The sequence below is a fragment of the Sapajus apella genome, unplaced genomic scaffold (genome assembly GCF_009761245.1).
Source record: "Sapajus apella isolate SASKATOON/1434 unplaced genomic scaffold, GSC_monkey_1.0 scaffold53, whole genome shotgun sequence".
NCBI classification, from domain to species: Eukaryota; Metazoa; Chordata; class Mammalia; order Primates; family Cebidae; genus Sapajus; species Sapajus apella.
In genome coordinates this window covers 10,056,469-10,080,696 of record NW_022436993.1, presented here as the reverse complement: position 1 = coordinate 10,080,696, position 24,228 = coordinate 10,056,469, and the positions used below count along the sequence as shown (strand labels likewise).

Genomic DNA, 24,228 nt, shown 5'->3' with positions numbered 1-24,228 from the left:
CCATGAATGTATTTTACATAGCTTTAATCTGTATATTACACATAATATACTTTTTACTACATGTTATATTAATAATTACACAAATATTGGAATGATCCCTTTTTATACTGAGACAAAAATCCATTGCATAATCATTGAACAATTTATTTGGTAGAATGCTGTCAATGCCATTAGTTCAATCCACATAAATAACATCAAATTATTCTTTCTTGGAAATAATTGAGTTCACATTAAAAAAAAACTATCATTAAAGGCTATTTAAAAGATAGAAATTTTAACACGAGTCACACAATTTTGATATATCCATCAGTTGACACCAAAATCTTAAAAGCAGTATAAAGTATTAAATATCATCCCTCTGTTTTTCTAAAAAAAGTTCTGGAAACAGTAATGTTTTTGGTTTGTGGAGTAAAGATCTACATCTGATCGTCCTGTACTTTAATATTCTTTAATATGAAATTAGAGCTCTTAATTTTAGGATCAAACAAATAAGGCTAATTTATAAAGAAAAAAATTCTCAAGATTCTGAATAAATATCAAATATTGAAGATGTCCTTTGGTGGGTATCATTTGTAGGTAATTCAGGGGGACTTAAAGGCAACATTAGAAAGTGCGTTAGGAGATAAAGAAAATGTCATTAGAAGTTCCACCTACTTCCCCTGGAGAGAGTAGAGGTGACAAACACAGACTTTGGATGTAAATTGTCATATTGACTCATAATTTTCCATCCCTATCCTCATTACTTTATGGTACCCAGTGATCCCCACCTCCTGGTATTCAAACCTATATGGTGTCCCCTCCACTTAAGCATGGGTGGGGCCTGCAGTTCACCTCTGACTAGTAAAATATGGGCTGTCACTCTGTGTTTAGATTACATTAGATTGTCCCCAACCACATGAGCAGGAAAAGGGATCCTTCCCCAGTTGAGCCTTCACAAGATACCCCAGTGCTGGATGACACCTGGATTGTAGCCTTGTGACAGACTCAGAAGCAAAGAACCCAGCTGAGCTGTGCTTGGACTTGTAACCCACAGAAATTGTAAAATAATCCACTTGACATGTTGTAAGTGACTACGTTTGTGTCGATTTTCCATGCAGAAATGGATCACAAATACACCTGTGTACACAGTGCTTCCCTCATAGTGACTCAGAATAGCTATGAAATGAAGCGCCCACTCCCATCAGACCTCTTCATACCAACTCTCTATTTCCACTAGCCTCTTTTATGCCTGAAAGTGGCACTTTAAGAAACACTGGTTGGTAGGCTATTATTACTGCCTCAATTTCAGAATTTGTTATTGGTCTATTCAGGGATCCAATGTCTTCCTGGTTTAGTCTTGGGAGGATACATGTGTCCAGGAATTTATTCATTTCCTCTAGATTTTCTAGTTTATTTGTGTAGAGGTATTTATAGTATTTTCTGATGATAGTTTGTGTTTCTGTGGGATCAGTGGTGATAGCCTCATTATCATTTTTTATTGTGTCTATTTGATTATTCTCTCTTCTTTGGATAGTCAAGACCCATCTCACGTGCAAAGACACATATAAACTTAAAGGGATGGAGGAATATTTACCAAGCAAATGGAAGGCAAAAAAAAAAAAAAATGCAGGGGTTGCAATCCTAGTCTCTGATGAAACAGACTTGAAACCAATGAAGATCAAAAAGACTAAGAAGGGCATTACATAATGGTAAAGGGATCAATGCAACAAGAAGAGCTAACTATCCAAATATATATGCACCCAATACAGGAGCACCAAGATTCATAAAGCAAGTTCTTAGAGATCTAAAAACAGACAGACTGCCACACAATAATAGTGAGAGACTTTAACACCCCACTGTCAATATTAGATCAACCAGACAGAAAATTAACAAGGGTAGTCAGGACTTGAACTGAGCTCTGGACCAAGTGGACCTAATAGACATCTACAGAACTATCCACCCCAAATCAACGGAATATGCATTCTTCTCAGTGCCACATAACACATAATCTAAAATTGACCACATAATTGGAAGTAAAACACTCCTCAGCAAATACAGAATAACAACAGTTTCTTAGACCATGGTTCAATCAAATTAGAACTCAGAATTAAGAAACTCACTCAAAACCGCACAACTACGTGGAAACTGAACAACCTGCTCCTGTATGACTACTGTGTACATAACAAAATTAAGGCAGAGATAAATAAGTTCTTTGAAACCAATGAAGACAAAGACACAATGTACCAGAATCTCTGGTCCCCACCGTGGGGATGACAGTTGGCATTGAGAGGAGCTGGCAGGGAGCTATGGTCTCGCGTGCCCCTCTGCTCCCGAGCCTGCTCCCTCCTCGCTTCTCCACTCACTGGACTCTCGGATTCAAGGGCTTGACTTTCAGTCCAACTCCCTGCTCCTCTCTTTGATTGCTCATTCCAGACTCTAACTTCAGTTAATCTCAGCACAGAGCTCACAAGATACAAGCCAAGTCCTTTTCCTTGACAGTTTAGTTAAACCCCACTGTTTCCTGAGGGCTTATCACAGAGAAGCCTGGGCTGGGCACAGTGAGTTGTGCCTGTAATCCCAGCACTTTGGGAGGCCTAGGTGGGTGGATCACCTGAGGTCAGGAGTTCTAGACCAGCCTGGCCATCATTAAATGGTGAACCCCTGTCTCTATTAAAAAATACCAAAAAAAAAAAAGCCAGGTGTGGTGGCACACGCCTGTAATTCCACGATTCAGGAGGCTGAGGCAGGAGAATCACTTGAACCCAGGAGATGGAGGTTGCAGTGAGCCACGGTCATGCCACTGCACTCATGCCTGGGCGACAGAGCAAGACTCCATCCTCACCCCGCAAAAAAAGGTCTGGAATTTTCTAGGAATATTTGCCTTTTGTATTTCCATCAGTGTTAGCAGCATTCTCTCAGGAATATTCCACCCCATAGTCCCCAGATTTCATACCCAGTTAGTGATGAGGCTAATTATCCCGATCTCTAGTTTCCTCTACCTGCCCACCAGCAGATTTAAACCCCTGTACTGTGGCGTGTACTTTACCCACTCCAAAATCTTAGGGTTTAACTTCTCTTGCCTTCTAGAAAATGAACCACTTTGTTCCTTCAGTCATTTACTCACTAATAAGTTGTTGAGAGGCTTTGTTTTGTGGAGCATGAAGGATCTGACATAGTAACTCCTACCAGCAGTGCTGGTCTTCACAATACATGCAGCTGATTAAAGTTCCTGGTTTATACCACCTACTTCCCTGGTAAGAACTTCATTCCTTCAACCAATACTTTTCATTTGAAAACATCTGATTATGAAAGCCTTCAATCTTTTAGGCATCTGCATCTTGTAAAATAAATATGGTTCCAAAGAGCCTGTCTTCTCAACAAATCCTTGGTTAGAGCCTGGATGAAACAGTTATTACAAAATCAACTAGAGAGAAAAAACTCTTCATCTAACACTAGTCTTTCTATTCTGCGAGGTGAAATCCTTTGACCTAGATTCTCTCCCTTGAAAGGCAAGTGACAGTAGGTGAGCCTAAGAAAATTGGTTAAATCTTGATCTAAAACGTTAAATTCATGAACCACACTGATTTGATTACCCTGAAAACCTACCAGAGAGAAAGTTCTCCCTTTTATCCACCTTCATTGTTACCTTCAGAGCAGCTCTCTCCATAGCAACAGAAAACTTCTCTGGGCTGAAATAATCCTCTCTAGCTCCCAGTGCACAGTCAAAGAATTTTAAAAACAGGGAACTTTGTAACTGTGAAATACTCTCCAAGATTTAAAGGGCTGTGGAGCTCCAGATAAAGAATCGTTTATCTTTCTTCTGAAGGTAAGCACTGGGGTTAGAAATGGTTGCATCATTCTCTGTCACTTTTAAAATGCTAACATAACAGCCTAAAAGTGTCTTTGGGTTTTTTTTTTTTTAACTCATAAAAGTAATCCCAATATCTTTGTTACTAGCCTACAGTCATTTACCAGCTAGCTTATCTCTGGGCCAGGATCAGACGTGAGATGCTGTTAACATTTTACATGCCTTAAGCCATCAACAGAAAGATAATTTTTTCCCCAGAAAGTTGACTGGCTCTAACGTCGCCCCCCACACCTTTAGTCACCACTGAGTGAGCATGTTTGTCACGTTCTTGAGGTCTTGGAATTCTGTTTTTCTAAGATGCTTCCTACTCTAGAATCTTGACTTTCATTAAACTAAAAAAACAGACCTGTGTTTTTGGAACATTGATTTTCTTCCAGTACTTTTCCTTGTCTAAAACCTTTTAACATCATGTTGGTGATTGAGTAGAATTTATTTTCTCTTTGTATTTAGGGATGAGGACCACAAATAACTTGGAGTTCTTTATAATGGGATAAATATAAGGTGTTTCCCAACCTGGGTCCTAGAACTTGTACCACCTGCTGGTAAATGGAGAAACTTACTCTTCATTTGTGATGCTATGTTTAGTTTAGGGAGAGGGAATCTAACAAGCTTTTTGGCTTTTGGGCAGTTTGAGAGTCTACAGCCATGGTACTTTCCTAAAAAAAATTATACAGACCCCCTGCTATGTAGAGACAGCTCGTCATTGCAAATCAGCTTAGCCACCCAATTAATGAGTCCTTTCAAATATGTTGCAGGCACAATAATTGAAGGCTTTATTTTTCCCCTTTGCCACAGAAATTCCTTTGGTTACAAGTTTACCCTGTAAACGGCAACACACTCATCTCCATCCAAGACAGACTCAAGGTGGAGGAAGTGTGGAAATGTGCTTCTGGACAAAGCTTTCAGTACCCTGGGTGCCGCTGTTTCTTCTACTGGGCCTTGTTTTTTCCACTGAGACAGACAAACTCTCAACCCAAGACAGCAGAGGTCGTGGGAGTTCAGGCCAATTGGCAGACCTACTGCAGGTTCTCTCTGCTGGTGACCACATACCCCACAGCCACTCAAGAAGCCTCATCAAAACATTGTTGGAGAAAACTGGGTGTCCACGGAGGAGAAACGGAATGCAAGGAGATTGCAATCTGGTTAGTGACATAGAATGGTGTCAGGTATCAGGACATGTCCAAAAGAAAGCAGTGGATTCTATAGGGGTTTATTTCAGTAAAGTTAAATCACAGGCCAATCTTCCAATATGCAATTGGGCAATGCATTCTGGTAAGATAATTTCCATATTTGGGATACAGCAAGTCATTCAGAATTCTGTTTATAGCACCTAGGGCCCTTTTTGTTGTTGTACAAGGAATAATGTTTATATAAGGCTTTCTAGAACCTTCTGTATATTTAGAGGTATTTCTTTGGGAGCGTGAACTTTTAGTCCTCTTTTCTGATTAATCTTTATTGATGCCGTCAGTGCACCTGCACGTGACTAGTTTTAGATGCTATTGGTTTTCTGGAGCACAATAACAGTAATCTGATATTTGTCCAACGTTAGATTTTTAAGTAGTTTCTCTTGGCATGGCATTTTCTAATATTATGCATGGAGCGCAGTTAATGATTAAATAATCATCTTCTTACTGATGAGGAATCTGAGCTGGGGTGACAGGTGCTGTAGGTGGAGCTGAAGTCAGACCCATGGCTCCTGAGGCCTGATTCACAGCCTGATCTTAGGCTACAAAGTCAATCTCAACCCTGATTGGAATCAGCTGAGTAGGTTTCCCAACATACCCATGTTTGGGCTTCATCCTCTAGAGATTGAGATTTTACTTGCCTAGGACAGAATTTTTTAAAGTATTTCCAGGTCACTTTAATATGCCATCCATGGTGGCTGAGAATCTTCATTAGGGAGGGTGGGGTAGGATGGTAGGAGGTAAGAGCTCATGTGTTTAAATTACTGCAGAAAAAAATGAGACATACCCCACCATCCCGTTACCCACACAATTTTTTAGGATGAACCCATAAAAGCATAAATGAAAGCATGCATATGTAAATAAAACAAAAGTTAGTAACTGTCTTCAAAACACATTTTGGTGTACTTCTCTATCATGCATAGCTCTGAGGTGGGGGGGGATGGGGAGGGGAAGATTTTCTGACTAAGCGTTTTGTTTCTTCCTAACAGAAGAGGTCTTGCTCACCGAGACTTTTTCTCTGCTTTGCGTGAGCAATAAATAATTCAATAATTATTAAAATACCCAATGGTTCCCAGAGGAAATGTGTTATAATAGGCAACTCATCTGTGATGACATTAATATATATAGATAGCAACACAAGACGTCCCACTTGAAATAACCAGAAGTCATCTCTTATTCATGTCCTCTGAGGATTCGCTTCAGGGGAATGTTCTCCTTTAAGGACGTGAAGTGCCTTATTAAGGCCGGTCCCATATTAGTTTTGCTGGGGGGAAGGTAAATATGCAGAATTGTTCTCCATTTTCAGGGCTGGGGGAAGCATTGTTCTGCGCTTATTGTTTTCTGTGACATCATCAGGAGTTTAGCTGATTTGGTCCCCATTTGAATTGGTTCCATCCCTAGGACTTGAAACACTATCATGAATAGCTTCACCCTCCTTCTCTAGGAAAGAAACTGAGGAGTTAATCTCAGCTTTCCCTGCTCAGAAGGCTTCAGTTCACCTGAATCACCCATCAGGGAGAAGCTTAGCAAATGTGTCCCATCGCTCATGACAAGAAAGAGGAAAGGGAGTCCTGTTGATTTCACAAACACCCGGTTATGGCGGAAATCACAGGGCTTCAGCTTAGGGTCCAGTCTGTTCTGTCACTGAGGGACTTTGTCTACTGACAGGCAGGGTTCATGCCACAAATTCTGTGGTAAAAAGAGAGGTTAAGGGAGCTTGTTCATATCCCTAAATGTCTGAAGAAAGGGAAGTGGGTATCTTAAATTTGTGGGGAGGAAAAATGCTTCCAGTTTTAGGTCTGTGTAAAAAGTGAATTTTTTAAAAAGCCAATCTGAAGTATCTGAAAGCATTGCACTTTTAAAATAAATTCAGTCAAGCTGCAGTCTTTGAAAATGAAGAGTTCTTGGCTGATCCTGGCTTTTTCTTTCTTTAATAAGAAGGGTCAGAATATAGTTTTAATGAACTTCATGAGGGATTAAATAACTCCCAAACAATACATTCCACTTCAGTAATTATGAGAACCATAGCCCTAAACAGGTTTCTGAAAGGAAAAGAGCCCTCTTCTGGCACCTTCTACTGTTGGGACATGAGGAGCCTCAGCTCCTCAACCTGGAAGGCTGAGATAAGGAGCCCCTCCTTGGGGAGATCTGTGAGTATCACAAGGACAAACACATGTTCCTCGGGGCTCAGACCTCTGTGAGGGTCACATGGATATATATATGCCCCTGAGAGAGGTAGCTATGAAAAATCACATGGATACATGTGTGCTCCCCAGGAAAATGTCTGTGAGGATCTCATGGACACGCATGTTATCCTTAGGAATCAGATCTCTGAGGATCTCTTGGACACACATGTTCTCCTTAGGAATCAGATCTCTGAGGATCTCATGGACATGCGTGTTCTCCTTAGGAATCAGATCTCTGAGGATCTCTTGGACACATGTGTTCTCCTTAGGAATCAGATCTCTGAGGATCTCTTGGACACGTGTGTTCTCCTTAGGAATCAGATCTCTGAGGACTTCATGGACATACATGCAGATAGTCACATACAGAAGCTCAAGTTCCTTCTGTTCCCTGCACCTCACAGCAACGTCTGGTTCCTCCTTTTCCAGGGACACTAGAGCAGTGCCATTCCTCAGAATCTCCCACCCACCTGTGCCCCAGGCCCTGCTCCACTGTCCTAGAGTCTGAGGATTTTAAACCAATTTCTCCAGGTGATTCTTAGACACCTTCGAGGGAGAGAACTACTGCTTTAATTCACAACTGGCCCTCGCCACTGACTCATTTGTCATGACTGTCATGGAATAAAGTGTGGAAAACATCTAGCTTTGTCTTATTATCTATCAATGTTTTCTTAACCCTTCTCAGTTAAAAACTGTGTCAGTCAGAAAAGCCACTAAACTAGTACAGGCCCTAAAGAACCAGTACCTGCCATCACCAATGTCCTTCTAGCTCTTTTTCAGGAAAAAATGAAATATGCGTTCTCGCTTACATTTGTAGTCAATCGTTAGCTACCCCCAAAAAAAGACCTTATAGAAACCTAAGAAATTGAAAGAGGACAGTCTCTATCTTTATAAAGAGGACAGTGACTTTTAAGTTCTTAGATTTCTATAATATAAGATTTACCCATCACTCAAAATTCAATTTTAAACATCTTTCAGTCTAAAACCCCTGAAATTTATCCTGGAGGCCTGACAGCTGTCTTATTAATGTAGGAGAAGACAGCTACCATGCTGCTTTTTGTCCACTGAGGCTCTTACCTGGCATAGATTATAAGCAATGCTGAATTTCAAGGCTGGGCCAGGCCATGTAATGTAGCTATAGGATGTGGTGGATAATTACTACCAAGTATCTGAGTAGCCTGTTTAGCTTGTAAGGGGAGCCTCTCCTTGCATTTTAATCAGTCTTTTCCCAAAGTTTATTTCCTTATAAAGCCATTAAAACTAATTCTCAGAGTCTATGAGTTTTTTTCCCCCTCCTTAAACCTTATTCCCCCACCTGACAAGATTAAAAGGAAAATCAATGGATTATTCCTGAATGGGCCCATTCTTCTTAAACAAAGAATTGCTTCACCAGAGGGAGCAGCCCTGGACAGATCTTGATGCCTGTGGGGTGGCAGTATTTGCAAAATTTTGCTAAACATCCTCTCCCAAACACAACTCAGCCAGCTTTTAACAACAAAAACAAATCTAGTGCTGATGAACTGAAATTTCCAGCTCTGCCCTCATCCGGCAGCCTCAATAATGCTTTTTGTCATATCTATGTCCAGGGGAAGAATTCTTATTTTATGTTAGCTTTTCTGAGGCTTCCACGTGTATTGTTTCCTCATGCCACTGCCTTCTGTATTAAAGTAAATTGTTTAAGATTCAAATATCATAAAAGGGAGCAAAGTTTCCAGCCCATCATTATTTGATTCACAGTTAAGCTTTAATTTAGCAGACCTCGAAATAAAGCAAATGTGAAGCAACACCTGTGTATTCAACATTATCAAAATCTCTGTTCAGACAAAAGAAGGTACTTCTACAACTGTTTCAAGCTTTCCAAAGCCAGAAACCAATTGTACCTTCCAGGTCGTATGCTTTTTATACATAGTTCTGGAATGCCTACCTCCACAGTTACAGTGAGGACCCTGCTCTCTGCTGTTCTGTGCCATGCATTCCAATTCCAACCCTGGAAAGGTACATGGCAAAGGCACTGAGAAAGAGTGATGCATGGACAGGCATCTCAGCGTCTCAGATGGGTTGAAAGGTGGCTACATGCTTTGCCATGTGCTCGTACCCCAAGCCCTGCCATGTGTGTGGTCTTGCGGCCTCATGAATGTTCTACTTCTTCCATCACAGACACTCTTCTTTCTACCTATCCAGCCCTATCAAGCAACCTTGGTAGCACTTGAAAGTATAACATAAACTCATTCAGTGCTCTGGTTGTACCATGTTCTTATTCTGATGGATGTTAGATTTGGACCAATCTCTTAGCCATCTAAGTGACATCTACTCTTATCAAATGGAAGGGAGAGGAAATTACTGGTTGAAGGGGTTACCTATCAGGTGTGTCAGTAGGTCCACAGCCTGTGTTCTCCATGGCACAAAAGAAGAGGATGAGGCCTTTTCTTGGAAGAGCAGGAATTGAGGCTAGTAACGCTCACCACCATTAACTGTGTAGCTTTGGGCAAGTTTCTTACCCACTTTAGTCTTGGTTTTCACATATTCTATGAGTAAACTTTTCTCATGAAGAAAGATGTAATTCATGTATTCTTTCTAATATCCTTGCATACTGTACATAATTTATCCATTAATCCATGGCACATTAAATAATAGAGTAATTGGTCTTCTAATTGCTTTATGTTATATAAAGAAAATATTTAGAAATGTTGGTGGATTATTACATAGGCTGGAGACATTTTGTTTTTTACACTTAATAGGGTTCTTACTATCAAAAAATTGATTGTTTTATGCATTTTTCAGAACCAATTATCCACCAAGGAATAACTGAATGCAAAGGTACTCTGTACATTGCTGGGCACATGGCTACCAACAAATTGTAGTTAATAATACCAATAGTTTGGTTTCAGGAGCTCATTTGGTACAAATAATGGCTTTATTACTCTTTTGTTTCAACAGATTCACCTTTTGGGTACTTGCCTTGCCATCAGCTACCAAGATGTGGACTTTTCTTCTGGGCTACTTAGGGAGCAGAAAAGGGATGCTGAGATTTTAGAGGGGGAGCCTAATGTCCACGTTGTTAGTTGGTCTTGGTGGAACCCCTGGGTTCTTGATGCCCTGTAGTTGGGTTCAGATGGGATTAAATCTGTGCGGTTTTATGAAGAATGTGATTATGCTTTGACTTGGAGATAGATGACATTTGTTTCTTTCTGACTCAGATGATTAGCAAATGCTACACAGTGGTTTATACAGCAGACCTGGAATTAGAGCCCCCAAAACTTCCACTTCAAAGAAAACTAAATTAAAAGATGTTGTAGTGCAATATCCCCACCAGGGGACAAATCTGTCTGGGACTCAGGACAGGAATTTCCCAATGCTTTCTGAGGCTATGTTCTGGGGCTGCTTCTCATGCTCTGTGAGAATTCTTAGGAGCTTCCCAACTGTCTCCAAAGAAAGGCAGCTTCCCTCTTCCTGAGAAAGCTTCCAGTCCGCAATTCCTGTGTCTGTTTTCTCGCTGTCCCACAGCATTTGTCCAAGTTCCTTACGCCACGTAAATGTCTCAGATTACAGGTGCTGGGCATGTGCTTGTGGTTTGTAACACAAATAAGGCATCACAGTGTAGGGTGAGAAAGACTCTTCCTCTAACTTTTTAAATTCTGTAGCTGGGGCTTGTGAACTAAAAGGACAAAAGATAGATTAAGGAGAAAAAGCATACAAATTTTATTTGATGTTAATATTTTTATGTAGCATGGGGCATCGCAGAAAAAGTGAAAACCCCAAAGAAGGAGGAGCTTATATACCATTTTAACAAAGAGTAATAAATTGTGGGGATGTGACAAGAGTAAAAAAAAAAGGGGGGGGAGTTTGGACTAGAGATGGTAAATTGTTAGAAAGGAAATTTACATGGGAAACCAAAATGATTTTTAAAACAATTATACCAATGGAGGATTATTTTAGTAAGGTTTATTTGTATAGGTTCATCTCAGCATTAACTCCTCATCTCCAGTGATAACAACGTTCTCCTCTTGCTGATACAGCAAGGAATCCTTTCTTGTGGGAAATGTATACCCTGCTTTTAGATAGTAAGGGGAAGGACAGAGAATCCTTCCTGTACCTGCTGTTTCTCAGTTGCCTTCAGCTCAAAATAAAGAATATGCCACAGTGGCATATTTTGGGGTAGTATGTTCCATTTCCCTTCAACAAAATCGTTTTTAGCAATTTCCCTAAATAGGATAGAAGAGGGGCAGATGGACGTCATTCGTTAAATTTTTATAACTCTTAAGTGCCAGATATTGTGCTGTATGCTGAGGATAGAACTGTGCGCAAAGGAGATGAAGTCTACCCTTAATGGACCACTGGTTGTCATAGAGAAGAGAGGAAATAAACAAGTAAACAAAGCAATTTTAGAGTATGAATGCTATGAAGAAATTTTGTTTAGTGGTGCATTCCAGAATTGTGCTGTCCAACAGAGTAACCACTAGCCTGCATGTAGCTGTTGGACACTTGATACGTGGCTCATCCAAATTTAGATGTGCTGCTAAGTGTAAAATGCACACCAGTTTTCAAAGAGTTTGTTCAACAAGAAAAATACAAAATATCTTAATTTAAAAATTTTGATTACATGCTAAAATAATTTAATCTTGGATATATAAGGTTAAAATATTACAATAGTTATTTTTAGCCGTTTCTTTTTACTTTTTATAACCTTGCTACTAAAGAACTTCAAATGACATATGTGGCTCATATTTGCAGCTTACCTTGTATTTCTATCAGATAGCTCTGTACTAGGGAACACAGGTTGGGAATCTTTAGGAAGGCGTCATGAGAGGGTGACATTTTAAGCTGAAACCTGACGAATGAGGGGAACAAGGAGACCTGGAAGATCATGGGAAACAACTTGGTGAAGTTGACATAAAATCACAGGGCAGGAGTTTAATGAGATGCTGGACCAAGGCTAGGACAAAGGAGGGTAGAGTAGACAGGAGCCAACCAAAAGGAAGATTGCAAGGAGTTTGGATGTTGTTCTCAAGGCAAATGGGCATCAATTTAAAAGCCAAAGAACAACCTGTTTTCTACAAGGCGACAGATCAACAACCTGTGGCCACTGTAATTGTAGAGAGGAAATTACCCTTAGTGGAAAGAAAGGGTCCCTAGAAGGGCGTCATTGTTACATGGGAGTCCAACTCTCTGAATGTGGCTATTGAACCTGCCTGTTTTTCCTTTCTCTTTATAAAATGATAAGCGTTGAAGACCCCAGTGGTCATCAGTGTTCTGGAACTATTTGCTAATCTTTGTTTCTTTTGCTGCTGTTGTTTCTGTTTTCTTCCACAGTGCTTTGAACCAGATGCACTGTTACTAATAGCCGGAGGAAATGCTGAAGATCAGCTTAGAGAAGAAGTGGTCCAGAGAGTTTCTCTTCTCCTTCTCTATTACATTATTCACCAGGAAGAGATCTGTTCTTCAAAGCTCAGCATGAGCAATAAAGAGTATAAATTTTACCTACATAGTCTACTGAGCCTCAGGCAGGATGAAGACTCCTCTTTCCTTTCACAGAATGAGACAGAAGATATCTTGGCTTTCACCAGGAAGTACTTTGACACTTCTCAAAGCCAGGTGAGAAGGCAAAATTGTGAACTGGCTCTGCTACTAAGATGCAGTCCTAGAGCCTTATTTTTTGTTCCTTATTTATTTCTAAGACATTCAAGGGCTTCTAAGGGAGGTACGTATTTGTGGGTTTTTGTTATGAGATGTTAAATGACGTAATTTAAAATTCTGAGTCCAAAAGAGGAAGAGTAATGACTAATTGGAAGAGGAGTTTTCGCCAGAAGTTGGGTGGGTGGGCAGGCAGTCCAGGTGACAGGGCAGTTTTCTTCTCCTGGGTCCTTCTGAGCACTCGAGTCAGTGTGACCCAGGGCTTTTTGACCAGTCTCCAGGGACTGAGCTGTGGCGGTGGTGAACAGGGTGTCTATTTGCTTTGCTTCTGGCTGGGAAAGGAGACGGCAGAGACATTTTGAAAGAGATGAATTATCATTAGTTATTTCACTGAAGAGGCAGCTTGCAAAAAGCATTACTCGTGGTTGCCAGCCCTAGATGATATCCCTTTGTGGCTTTTGATTTGTGCTGCCTGTGTAGAGGATCTGTTCAAATGCCTTTTCTCTCTCCCAGCTCCCACCTGGTCTCTGTTACCTTTATTACTATTCTAGCAAAACCGGCCTTTCAGTTAGGTTTTCAATTTCTGGTTCGCAGCGGGAAATCTCAGCAGATGAAGTTCTCTGAACATAAGGTTTATTTAAGCCACATTTTTTGTTTTTGTTTTCCAATTAATTGAGAAGCCATTAGTACATTTTGAAGAGTGTGGGGAAATCACTTTTTTCTTGACTTATTCATAAACATATATAGACAGATTTAGTTCTTGCTCTCAATTCTGGCATTCTGCAGCTTAACGACTAGTAAACATATCCTCTAATTTGCTGTAAATATGTTTAATTTCTTTTATTGGTAAAGCAAATGGAGAAGCTCTTGGCTAAGGACTTTGTGAATATCACATCCATAGCTCTAATCCTGTTAATTTCAAAGTTCGGCCATAATTCCTATTTTCACTTTAGGAAAAGGGGTTCCTAGGCCCATTCCAGTGGATCATACCTATAATCCCAACACTTTGCAGGGCTGAGGCAAGAGGATCACTTGAGGCCAGGAGTTTGAGATCAGCATGGGCAACATAGACAGACCTTGTCTCTACAAAAATAGAATTTAAAAAACTAGCTGGATGTGGTGGCATGAGCTGGTAGTCCCAGCTACTCAGGAGGCTGAGGTATGAGGATCGCTTATGCCCAGGAGTTTGAGGTTACAATGAGCCATTACAGTGTCATTACACTCTAGCTTAGGCAATAATATGAGACCCTATTTCTAAAAGAAAAGAAAAAGGGGTTCTTTTACAGAACTGTTTTCTACTTAAACCAGGAGGTGTGCCTGCATATAATTTCTTCTGTGCAACATCTATATAATCCAAACTTGATTCCAAATTGGCTGCTAAGTTGTTTTTTTTTTTTTTTTTTTTGCGACTGAGTCTTGCTTCGTTGCCAGGCTAGAGTGCAGTGGTGTGATCTTGGCCCACTGCAACCACCACCTCCCGTGTTCAAGTGATTCTCCTGCCTCGGCTTCCCGAGTAGCTAGGACTATAGGGACATGCCACCACGCCTGGCTAATTTTTGTATTTTTATACAGACAAGGTTTCACCATGTTGGCCAGGATGGTCTCGATCTCCTGACCTTGAGATCCACCTGCCTCGGCCTCCCAAAGTGTTGGGATTACAGGCGTGAGCCACCATACCCAGCCGGCTGCTAAGATTTTAATCCTACCCATTATGGCCTTTTGATGGAGATGAAATGGAAACTCAACACTTAAAAGCAGATTGTGTGGGGTGTATGTCCATGTTTCTGGTTATCCTATACATACTGCAAATACTCAGGCTTCTGAGTATTTCTGAGATAAAACAGCCCCAGAACAGAACTAATCAGTATTGTGTCTAGAACTCTGTTATCCAGCTAGTTTCAGTCATTAACAGTTGAACACCTGCAGAGTCATAACCCTTTGCTAGGCCTCAGACCAGTGAACACCTGGATGACACCACTGTCTCTAGTTGCTGGGAAGGATCCGTGAGCTCATTCAACTGGTCTAGGATTCTGTAGGATGTCAGTCTGTCCAGACTTTGCAGGAGGCTTTTGGGACTTCACCACATCAGCTGTTCTTTCTGACTAGATGGTGTGAGGTCAGGGGAGTTCTGGCTCACCAGGCCCATCATTACTTGAATTTCCAGCTCTTTGTCTGCACAGGACCCAGCTTCCACAGATCAAGTCACTAATGGCTGCTCCGAGTGGGCCTCAACCAGCTCCCTAAGAGAATCAGCTTGATACCCCAATCCAGGCAAGCTCCCTAATGGCCCAGAAAGCAACATCTCTCCATTCCTTCTCTCTTGTCCAAACCTCTCTGTGTTTTATCTTCCTGATTCAATCTCTCCATGTTCCCACCTCTTTAATTTTCTCCACTGTTGGCTGATTCCATGGTAAATGAACAGGGACCTCTCCGTAGTGTTCTCCTAGCCCTGCCTACGGCATGGAGGCTGGCGTTCCTGACCCCACCCAAAGGACTTCAGGGATGGGAACCATGGTTGGGATTCTCCTTTATCCACAATGGTGTTTTGAGACCATTATTGTTTCACAGACTGCATGAAAGACTCATGCTTCTATCAGCTTAACACTCTGTCATTTCAACCTGCTCTTTTTACCCATGAATCTTGTGGCTACTCCTCCAAATTTATCAAAATTTTGGTAATTGACTCTTAGCCTTCCACTCTGCTCTGGACCACAGTTATAAATACGCTCCTGCCAAGCTCTTCAAATACAGACTTAAGAAAAAATAAGTTCAGTGGGCACTTTTCCTCCTCATCCTAAGTCATTAGAATGCAACCTTGACACCATAACCTTCCCTTGATCTCTCTTGATGAATATGTTTTCTCCCTCACTTCATATGAAATGGGCTTAGGTACTGACATACGGTGAGTACTCAAATGTCCAAATGGGATTATGAATGGGATAGAAGGCAAAATTAGAGCTTTTCAGATGCTTATAATTTAATTGAGGAAAATTGCTATACACTTTTGAAAAAGGCCCTGTGTCTTCTGGGAGTTCACAGAACACAGTCGGCGTGCTAGGTTTGGTGTGCAATGAGCAGACGTTGAGCTTGGGACTAAAGGTAGATGAGACATAGAGAACGCTGTGAGGGCGCAAGGCAGCAGAGCCTGTGTGAATCCAGGGCAGGGACTGTCAGCTTGAAAATCAGTCTCCGGCAAGCTGTACTTAAAGTGGGCAGAGAAACAACCCACCAGTTTTAAGGGTGTTAAACAATAAGAGCAGGAGATCCTCTTGGAGAAAATACATCTTTAAGAGGATAGTGAGGCCGGGTGTGGTGGCTCACACCTGTAATCCCAGCACTTTGGGACACAGAGGTGGGTGGATCACCTGAGGTCAGGAGTTTGAAACCAGCCTGATGAACATGGTGAAACCCCGTCTCTACTAAATATACAAAAATTAGCCGGTCATGGTGGTGCACGCCTGTAATCCCAGCTACTTGGGAGGCTGAGGCAGGAGAATCACTTGAACCCAGGAGGCAGAGGCTGCAGTGAGCTGAGATCATGCCACTACACTCCAGCCTTGGCAACAAGAGTGAAACTCCATCAAAAAAAAAGGTGGGGGGGATAGTGAGAAACGCTGGATAAATAAGGATCAATGGGATGAGGGTTAGAAAATTCAGTGCCATGGTAGATAAACAATTAATTTCCAAATAGAGTTGTATCTGAGACAGGAGAAAGATGATCGTCATATTTCTCCAAATGATTCCATTTTCTTTTAGGCAAACTATTTTTTATCTTTTGGGGGAAATTCCAGTGGTGTTTGAATCAAAATAACTTCAGAAGTTACAGTTTTCTCTTTGTTTTGTATCTGATTTCAGTGTATGGAAACTAAAACACTACAGAAAAATTCTGGAATAGTGAGCAGCGAAGGTGCTAATGAAAATACGCTTCCACAGTTGGCAGCCACCATCATTGCTTTGTCCCTCCAGGGCGTCTGTCTGGGACAGGGGAACTTGCCTTCCCCAGACTACTTCACAGAGTACATTTTCAGTTCGTTGAATCGTACGAATACCCTCCGCCTATCAGGTAAGGATGTTATCACGAATTTAACTTTGAAGTCACACCAACTAAATAAACCCTGCCAAAAGCAAAGGCTGAAGCTCTTGATGACAATTCATTCAGGCATGTTTTAAATACCCTTTTTATTGAGTCATGAAGTCAGACAGCTTAGGTGGCCTTTCAAGGCAAGCGTGCTGTGAAGGCTATGTGGTGATGAGGCAAAAACATGGATTTGGTCTATTTCTAAGCGATTGGAATTGTGGATGTAGAGGGAGGAAGAGATTTTACGATCTTCCTTAAATAGTCACTGAATAGTTTCTTATTTGGGACGTAATGCTGGGCCAGGCCTAACAGACTGTCTTGTAGAATGGAGGAATCATGTTCCAAATTGTGCAAGATATTTGGCAGCAGCTTCCTTGCAATCGTAAAAGTCATTTCATTTCAAATAGAAGTAACATGAAATAACCATCCTGTCACTTTCCTGACTTCCTGCTTTTCGGGGCTCCAGGATGAAATGGGATGTCAGAACTGGAATTAGAAGGGTTTTTTTTTTTTGCATCTTTCTTTGTGCTCGACAAGGCGTTAAAAATGAAATGACTCATTATTAAACTATACATCAAAATGCCCCTGAGATGGATTTTTGTTGTTGTTTTTAGAGAGAGGGTCTCATTCTGTTGCCCAGGCTCCAGTGCAGTGGTGGGATCGTAGTTCACTGTAACCTCCAACTTCTGAGCCCAAGCAAGCCTCCCGCTTCAGCCTCCTGAGTAGCTGAAACTACATGTGTGTGTCACCATGCCCAGCTAATTTTCTTATTTTTTGTAGAGACCGGGGTTGCACTATGTTGCCCAGACTGGTCTCTGAATCCTGGCCTCAAGTGATCTGCCTCCGAAAGTCCTGGGATTATGGGAGTGTGCTACTGTGCCCAGCTGGGTTTTTTTTTTTTTTTTTTTTAAGCGCGTCATTATCAGTATCATGAGTAAAAAATTGATTATGATTCCCTACTATGATAGAAAATTCAGGCAGGGCATCGTGGCTTCTGCCTGTAATCTCAGCACTCTAAGAGGCTGAAGTGGGTGATCACTTGAGGTCAAAAGTTCGAGACCAGCCTGGCCAACATGGTGAAACCCCGTCTCTACTAAAAACACAAAAAAATTTAGCCTGGCATGGTGGCATGTGCCTGTAGTCCCAGCTACTCGAGAGGCTGAGGCAGAATTGCTTGAACCCAGGAGGCAGAGGTTGTGGTGAGCCGAGATGACGCCACTGCACTCCAGGCTGGGAGACAGAGTGAGATTCCATCTCAAAACAACAACAAAAAAATTCAGTCACTGTTTATGATTTTACAGTTTTTTAAACAATTATTTTTTTATCGAATCAAGATGAAAATAAAGTTCATAAAATGTAAATTGTTGGTATGTCCCTTAAGTTTCCATTATACCTGTCACACCTCTTCCACCTTCCCTATTTTGTTGCAAGTTTTTTTGTTGAAAACAAAGGGGGTTGTTTTCCATCTGGATTTTGCTGATTGCATTTCTGGTCGTCTATCATGCATTTCTGTGCACTGCGTTTCATGTTTAGGGGTTGTTACATACAGAGGCTTGATAAGGTTGCTTACCTGTTTTATAGTTAGTACCTTCCATTAGGAAGCATATAACATCTGGTCATCTCTTTTTCAGAAGTTGTAAGTAATTGATGATAGTTGCCTAGATTGATTAATTATTTCAGGCTTATAAAATGGTGGCCTTCTGACTCTCATTTCTTTCTTACTAGTCTAATAATCCTGTAATAGAAAAACTTCCTTTCCTTACCACTTATCTTATTGAGGTTCTTAAGGGAAGGTAGGAATAAATTCTTGACATTCTAATTTGGCAGTCTTTAAAAGAATAACAGTGGCCATGCATTCTTCAAAAGAGAAAGATTTGCTTTTAAAAATATTTATTTCCCTCACATAGCTTTTAAGCATTTCTCGTTATATTAGTACCTATGCCTTTAACATTCTTTTTGAGTGTCTTAAATGAGGTCCTCTTTCATTGTATCTTCTAGTTGATCTTTGTGTGTGTGTGTGTGTGTGTGTGTGTGTACATACATATATGTTTCTAATTTTTAAAGGTTAATTTTATAACCTGCTTCATGATTATTCTTATATTGATTTTTAGGGGTTTCAGATATATAATCATATTATCTCTAAATACATATAGTTTTACCTATTAATATCTAATTCTCATGCTTTTATTTACTTTCTCATCTAATTGCATTAGCTAATAACCCTAATAAAATGTTAAATAGTAGTGGAGGTGATCTGCATCCTTATTATGTTTCTGACTTTGAAAGAGAAGCCTATAGTATTTTGTCATTAAGTTTAGAGAACAAATGAGAAAAAAAATATATTTATAGAGTCTTTTATATTAATCCACATTTTCACATCTCCAGTGCTAGTCATTTCTTGGAGTGGACTTGAACAAAATGGGAACTTTACCCAAGTGGTAAATTTGGGTCATTCCTTTTCAGCCTAAAAAACTTCATTTTGTATTTCTTACAAGACAGGTCTGCTAACAGTAAATTGTCTCATTCACTGTTTATTGGAGAGTGGCTTTTTTTAAAACCTTCAATTTGAAGGATTATTTTGCTGGATATAAAATTCTTGATCTTTTTTTTGTTTTACTTTTCAAATTTTTGTGAGTACATAGCAGGTGTGTATATTTATGGGGCACATGAAATGTAATGTTTTGCTACAGGCATGCAACGCATAATAATGACATTATAGAGAATAGAGTATCCATCCCTTCGAGGATTTATCCTTTGTGTTACAAATAGTCCAATTATATTCTTAGTTATTTTAATAACCAAGTAAGTTATTGACAATAGTCACCCTGTTGCGCTATGAAATAATAGGTCTTACTCCTTCTGTCTAATTAGTTTTGTTACACCCATTAACTGTCCCCCTCCCCCCAATACATTTCCTAACCATTGGAAAGCATCCTCTTATTCTCTACGTCCCTGAGTTCGATTGTTATTTTTTTAGATCCCATAAATAAGTAAGAACATGAAATGTTTGTCTTTCTTGTTATTGATTTCTAGTTTTATTCCACTGTGGTCAGAGAAGATGCTTGATATTATTTGAATTTTTTTTTTTTTTTTTTTTTTTGAGATGGAGTTTCCCTCGTTACCCAGGCTGGAGTGCAATGGCGCGATCTCGGCTCACCACAACATCCACCTCGTGGGTTCAGGCAATTCTCCTGCCTCAGCCTCCTGAGTAGCTGGGATTACAGGCACATGCCACCATGCCCAGCTAATGTTTTGTATTTTTAGTAGAGACGGGGTTTCACCGTGTTGACCAGGATGGTCTCGATCTCTTGACCTCGTGATCCACCCGCCTCGGCCTCCCAAAGTGCTGGGATTACAGGCTTGAGCCACCGTGCCCGGCCATTATTTGAATTTTTAAAAAATATTTTGAGACTTGTTTTGTGACCTAACATATCATCTGTTCTTGAGAATGACCCATGTGCTGAAGAAAAGAATGTGTGTTCTGCAGCTGTTGGATGACATGTTCTGTAAATATCTATTAGATCCATTTGGTCTTATAGTGCAGATTAAGTTCAATGTTACTTGGTTGATTTTCTGTCTGGAAGATCTAATGCTGACAGTGGGGTGTTGAAATCTCTTGCTGGATTGTGGCCTGTGTCTCTCTTTAGCTCTAATAATATTTGTTTTATCTATCTGGGTGCTCCAGTGTTGGATGCGTATATATTTAAAATTATTAAGTCCTCTTCCTAGATTGATACCTTTGCCACTATATAGTGACTTTTGTCCCTTCTTACAGTCTTTGTCTTGACATCTATTTTGTCTCATATAAGGATAGTGACTCCTGCTTTTTCTTTTTGGTTTCCCTTGGCATGGAATACCTTCTCCATTCCCTTTATGTTTAGTCTATGTGTGTCTTTATAGGTGAAGTTTGTTTCTTACAGGCAATAGATCAATGGCTTACTTTTTAAAAATCCATTCAGCCAGTCTATGTCTTTTGATTGGAGAGTTTAGTCCTTTTACATTCAATGTTATTGATAAGTGAGGGCTTATTCCTGCCATTTTGTTATTTGTTTTCTGGTTATTTTGTGGTCATCGTCTTTACATTGCGTTAGAAAACAAGGTCTAGATTGTTTCTAGAATGTTGTCTCCCTTTCATGGCTTTTCTCTCTTTTGCATATACATTTAAAAGGAGAACAATTTGATTGACCTAACTAAAGTAATAATTAATCTACTAAGGATATATAATGCCTCAAGGGAATAATTTCTTAAGGATTAGTCCAGTTTCATCTTTAATTTACATTTTTATAGAAAAAGAAAATACTTGACTCCATGGAAGGCATTTTCATTGATGAAAATGTCCATTCTGTCATCTGTAGAGCTTAAAAAAGATGAGAATAGGCTAGGCGCGGTGGCTCAAGCCTGTAATCCCAGCACTTTGGGAGGCCGAGGCGGGTGGATCACGAGGTCAAGAGATCAAGACCATCCTGGTCAACATGGTGAAACCCCGTCTCTACTAAAACTACAAAAAATTAGCTGGGCATGGTGGCGCGTGCCTGTAGTCCCAGCTACTCAGGAGGCTGAGGCAGGAGAATTGCCTGAACCCAGGAGGCGGAGGTTGCGGTGAGCCGAGATTGCGCCATTGCACTCCAGCCTGGGTAACAAGAGCGAAACTCTGTCTCAAAAAAAAAAAAAAAAAAAAAAGATGAGAATATCTTTGTAAGGGAATATCTATGCTGTGACTACATGAAATTGTGACTGTTCTGAACTTGACCTGTCTATATTCTATGTGACACCAGATTTTATATGAAATTTCTAGAACTAGACCAACTCCTCAACACTCTCTGGACCAGAAGTACCTGTATCAAAAAGGATAAAATCCATCAACTTCAAAGGCAACAAAACAATGCAATAACCCATGATCAGGACTATTCTAATTTCTCTTCATCTTTGGACAAAGAGTCTGAGGGTGGTCCAATTTCCTGGGATCAGGTATTGCCATTATTCTTCTTATGCAAGAATTTGCTGTTGTGAAAGGAAGCCCAGCTGTGAAAGTTTTATTAGAGTTGTAGAAAACTGAAAGGATACTGTGTATTGTCTGGAAAGGTAAAAATATTCTAGTTCTCCCATGTAGTTACAGTTTTCTTTTTCTACAAGTCTTTCTCTGTAGACATAAAAGCAAAGCCAAGGTATTTAGGTGAATGAAATACATTACTTTCCTCCCTTGAATTCAGATTGAATGCATTCGTAATTAATTCAGAAAACATATATTGAGCATTTTACTGCACACTAGTAGTCATCCTGGGCATGAGAGATACAGTGTTGAATAAAAATAGGCACATATTTTTCCTGTTAAATATTTTAAAAGTCAATTTCTGTTACTTGTGCCAAGTGTAAAAGGCATCTATTGAAGTCGACTCCATCAAACTCATGTTTACCATATTCAACTGCAGGTGACAAGAGTTAATCTCCATGTTAATCCACATGTGTGAAGTCTCCTTAATTCGGGCCAACTCTCTGGAAGAGAACATATAGGGTCTCTTTATGGAGATATGCTTGCACTTGTGTTCATGTCTCGTTATGGAGACCCTATTTGAATAAAGGATAAAGGTTATGTTTTAAAATTTAAGGGTTACTTAAGACATGCATCTTCTAAGAATGCTAATAATCATTTTCTGTGCTGACTATGCAAAATAAACAAAACAACCTCTTCTCCAGTAATTCTTCTCTGTCCTGATATCTGACTTTCTTTGTGATTCTTGATGGGATTCTAATGTGGGTCACCAGATTTGAGGACTTTGCCTATATTATTTAGGTTGATGGTTTTCCAAGGGTTGTGCCCGGGCCAGCAGCAGCAGCATCACCTGGGAAGCTGTTGGAAATGTACATCCTCAGACCCCAACTCAGAATCTCCTGAATCATAAACCCCAAGAGTGGATCCTAGGACTTTTTTTTTTTTTTTTTTTTTTTTGAGACGGAGTTTCGCTCTTGTTACCCAGGCTGGAGTGCAATGGCGCAATCTCGGCTCACTGTAACCTCCGCGTCCTGGGTTCAGGCAATTCTCCTGCCTCAGCCTCCTGAGTAGCTGGGATTACAGGCATGCGCCACCATGCCCAGATGATTTTTTATATTTTTAGTAGAGACGGGGTTTCACCATTTTGACCAGGATGGTCTCGATCTCTTGACCTCGTGATCCACCCGCCTCGGCCTCCCAAAGTGCTGGGATTACAGGCGTGAGCCACCGCGCCCGGCCGGACTTTGTTTTTTAACAAGCCCTGCAAGTGATCCTCAAAACTAAAGATTAGAAACAACTCCTTTTGAGTATGTTTGTAAAGCTTCCATAGAAACCTGATGACATCATCAGAAGTGCAAGCATATTTCAAAGTTACATATGAAGGAATAAAGATGTTTTAAGTATAAGTGGCTACACAATCTACATTTTCATTTTATTCTTTATTAAAAATAGTTGTGTTCAAAATTTTATAGAATATAATGAGTCCCCAGTAAGGACATTTATATTAGTGATTTCAGAAGAAACTTACTTAAAACAATGGCCTGAATGGCACAAGAGTAGCAAGCGAAGATGAAGGACACAGAAGTTTGTAATAGAATAAGCAATAAAATTACTCTGTGAGAAGGTATTCGTGTGTGTGTGTGTGTGTGGATTTTGTTTAGACAGAGTCTCTCTCTGTCGCCAAGCTGGAGTGCAGTGGTGCAATCTGAGCTCATTGCAACCTCCACCTCCCAGGTTCAAGTGATTCTCCTGCTTCAGCCTCCTGAGTAGCTGGGGCTACAGGTATGCGCCATCATGCCCAGCTAATTTTTTGTGTTTTTAGTAGAGACAGGGTTTCACCATATTGGCCAGGCTGGTCTGGAACTCTTAACCTCGTGATCCGCCTGCCTCGGCCTTCCAAAGTGCTGGGATTGCAGGAATGAGCCACTGTGCCTAGCATGTGAGAAGGTATTCTAAAACTAGAAACTATTCAACTTGGTGACAAATGAGAAAGATGGATGGCATTTTGTTCTCGTTTCTCTCTCCATTCCTTCATTGACCAGTCAGGCATTTTCCAATAGGAATTGTATTATGAAACCTTCATCAGAAGTTTGTTGGCAGTTTCCCTTTATTTTTTGTCAATGTTATTGATGATGAAATAGATTCTGTCAATAACAAGTGATGCAGAAGAGGATATTGTCTTTGGCATACATTATTTTGATAAAGGGAAGAAGATACAAGTTTAGCTTTCTGTGGATGTTTTTTGTAGCAGAAACTGCCTGGAGTTCTTGCCCGAACCCTTGCAGAGAAATGCCTTCCTCACCCATAGGCGTGAG

The 24,228-nt window shown here is 40.4% G+C and overlaps 1 protein-coding gene across 6 annotated transcripts in view; it reads left to right on the top strand.

Moving 5' to 3' along the window:
* Positions 1 to 2,804: 2,804 nt before the first annotated feature.
* The window catches only part of SLC39A12 (solute carrier family 39 member 12), a 73,963-nt gene continuing 52,539 nt past the window's right edge, over positions 2,805 to 24,228 (top strand). Inside the window, exons 1-5 of one of the 6 annotated variants that reach the window (XM_032243950.1) lie at positions 2,805 to 3,805; positions 4,643 to 4,989; positions 12,525 to 12,806; positions 16,701 to 16,908; positions 21,719 to 21,891. In XM_032243950.1, the coding sequence (XP_032099841.1) occupies positions 4,729 to 4,989; positions 12,525 to 12,806; positions 16,701 to 16,908; positions 21,719 to 21,891 (924 nt within the window). In that variant the 5' untranslated portion in view covers positions 2,805 to 3,805; positions 4,643 to 4,728. Of the gene's footprint in view, positions 3,806 to 4,642; positions 4,990 to 5,014; positions 5,120 to 12,524; positions 12,807 to 16,700; positions 16,909 to 21,718; positions 21,892 to 24,228 lie in introns of those variants that run through there. The other 5 variants (XM_032243952.1, XM_032243949.1, XM_032243951.1 and 2 more) reach the window with 5 other exon arrangements.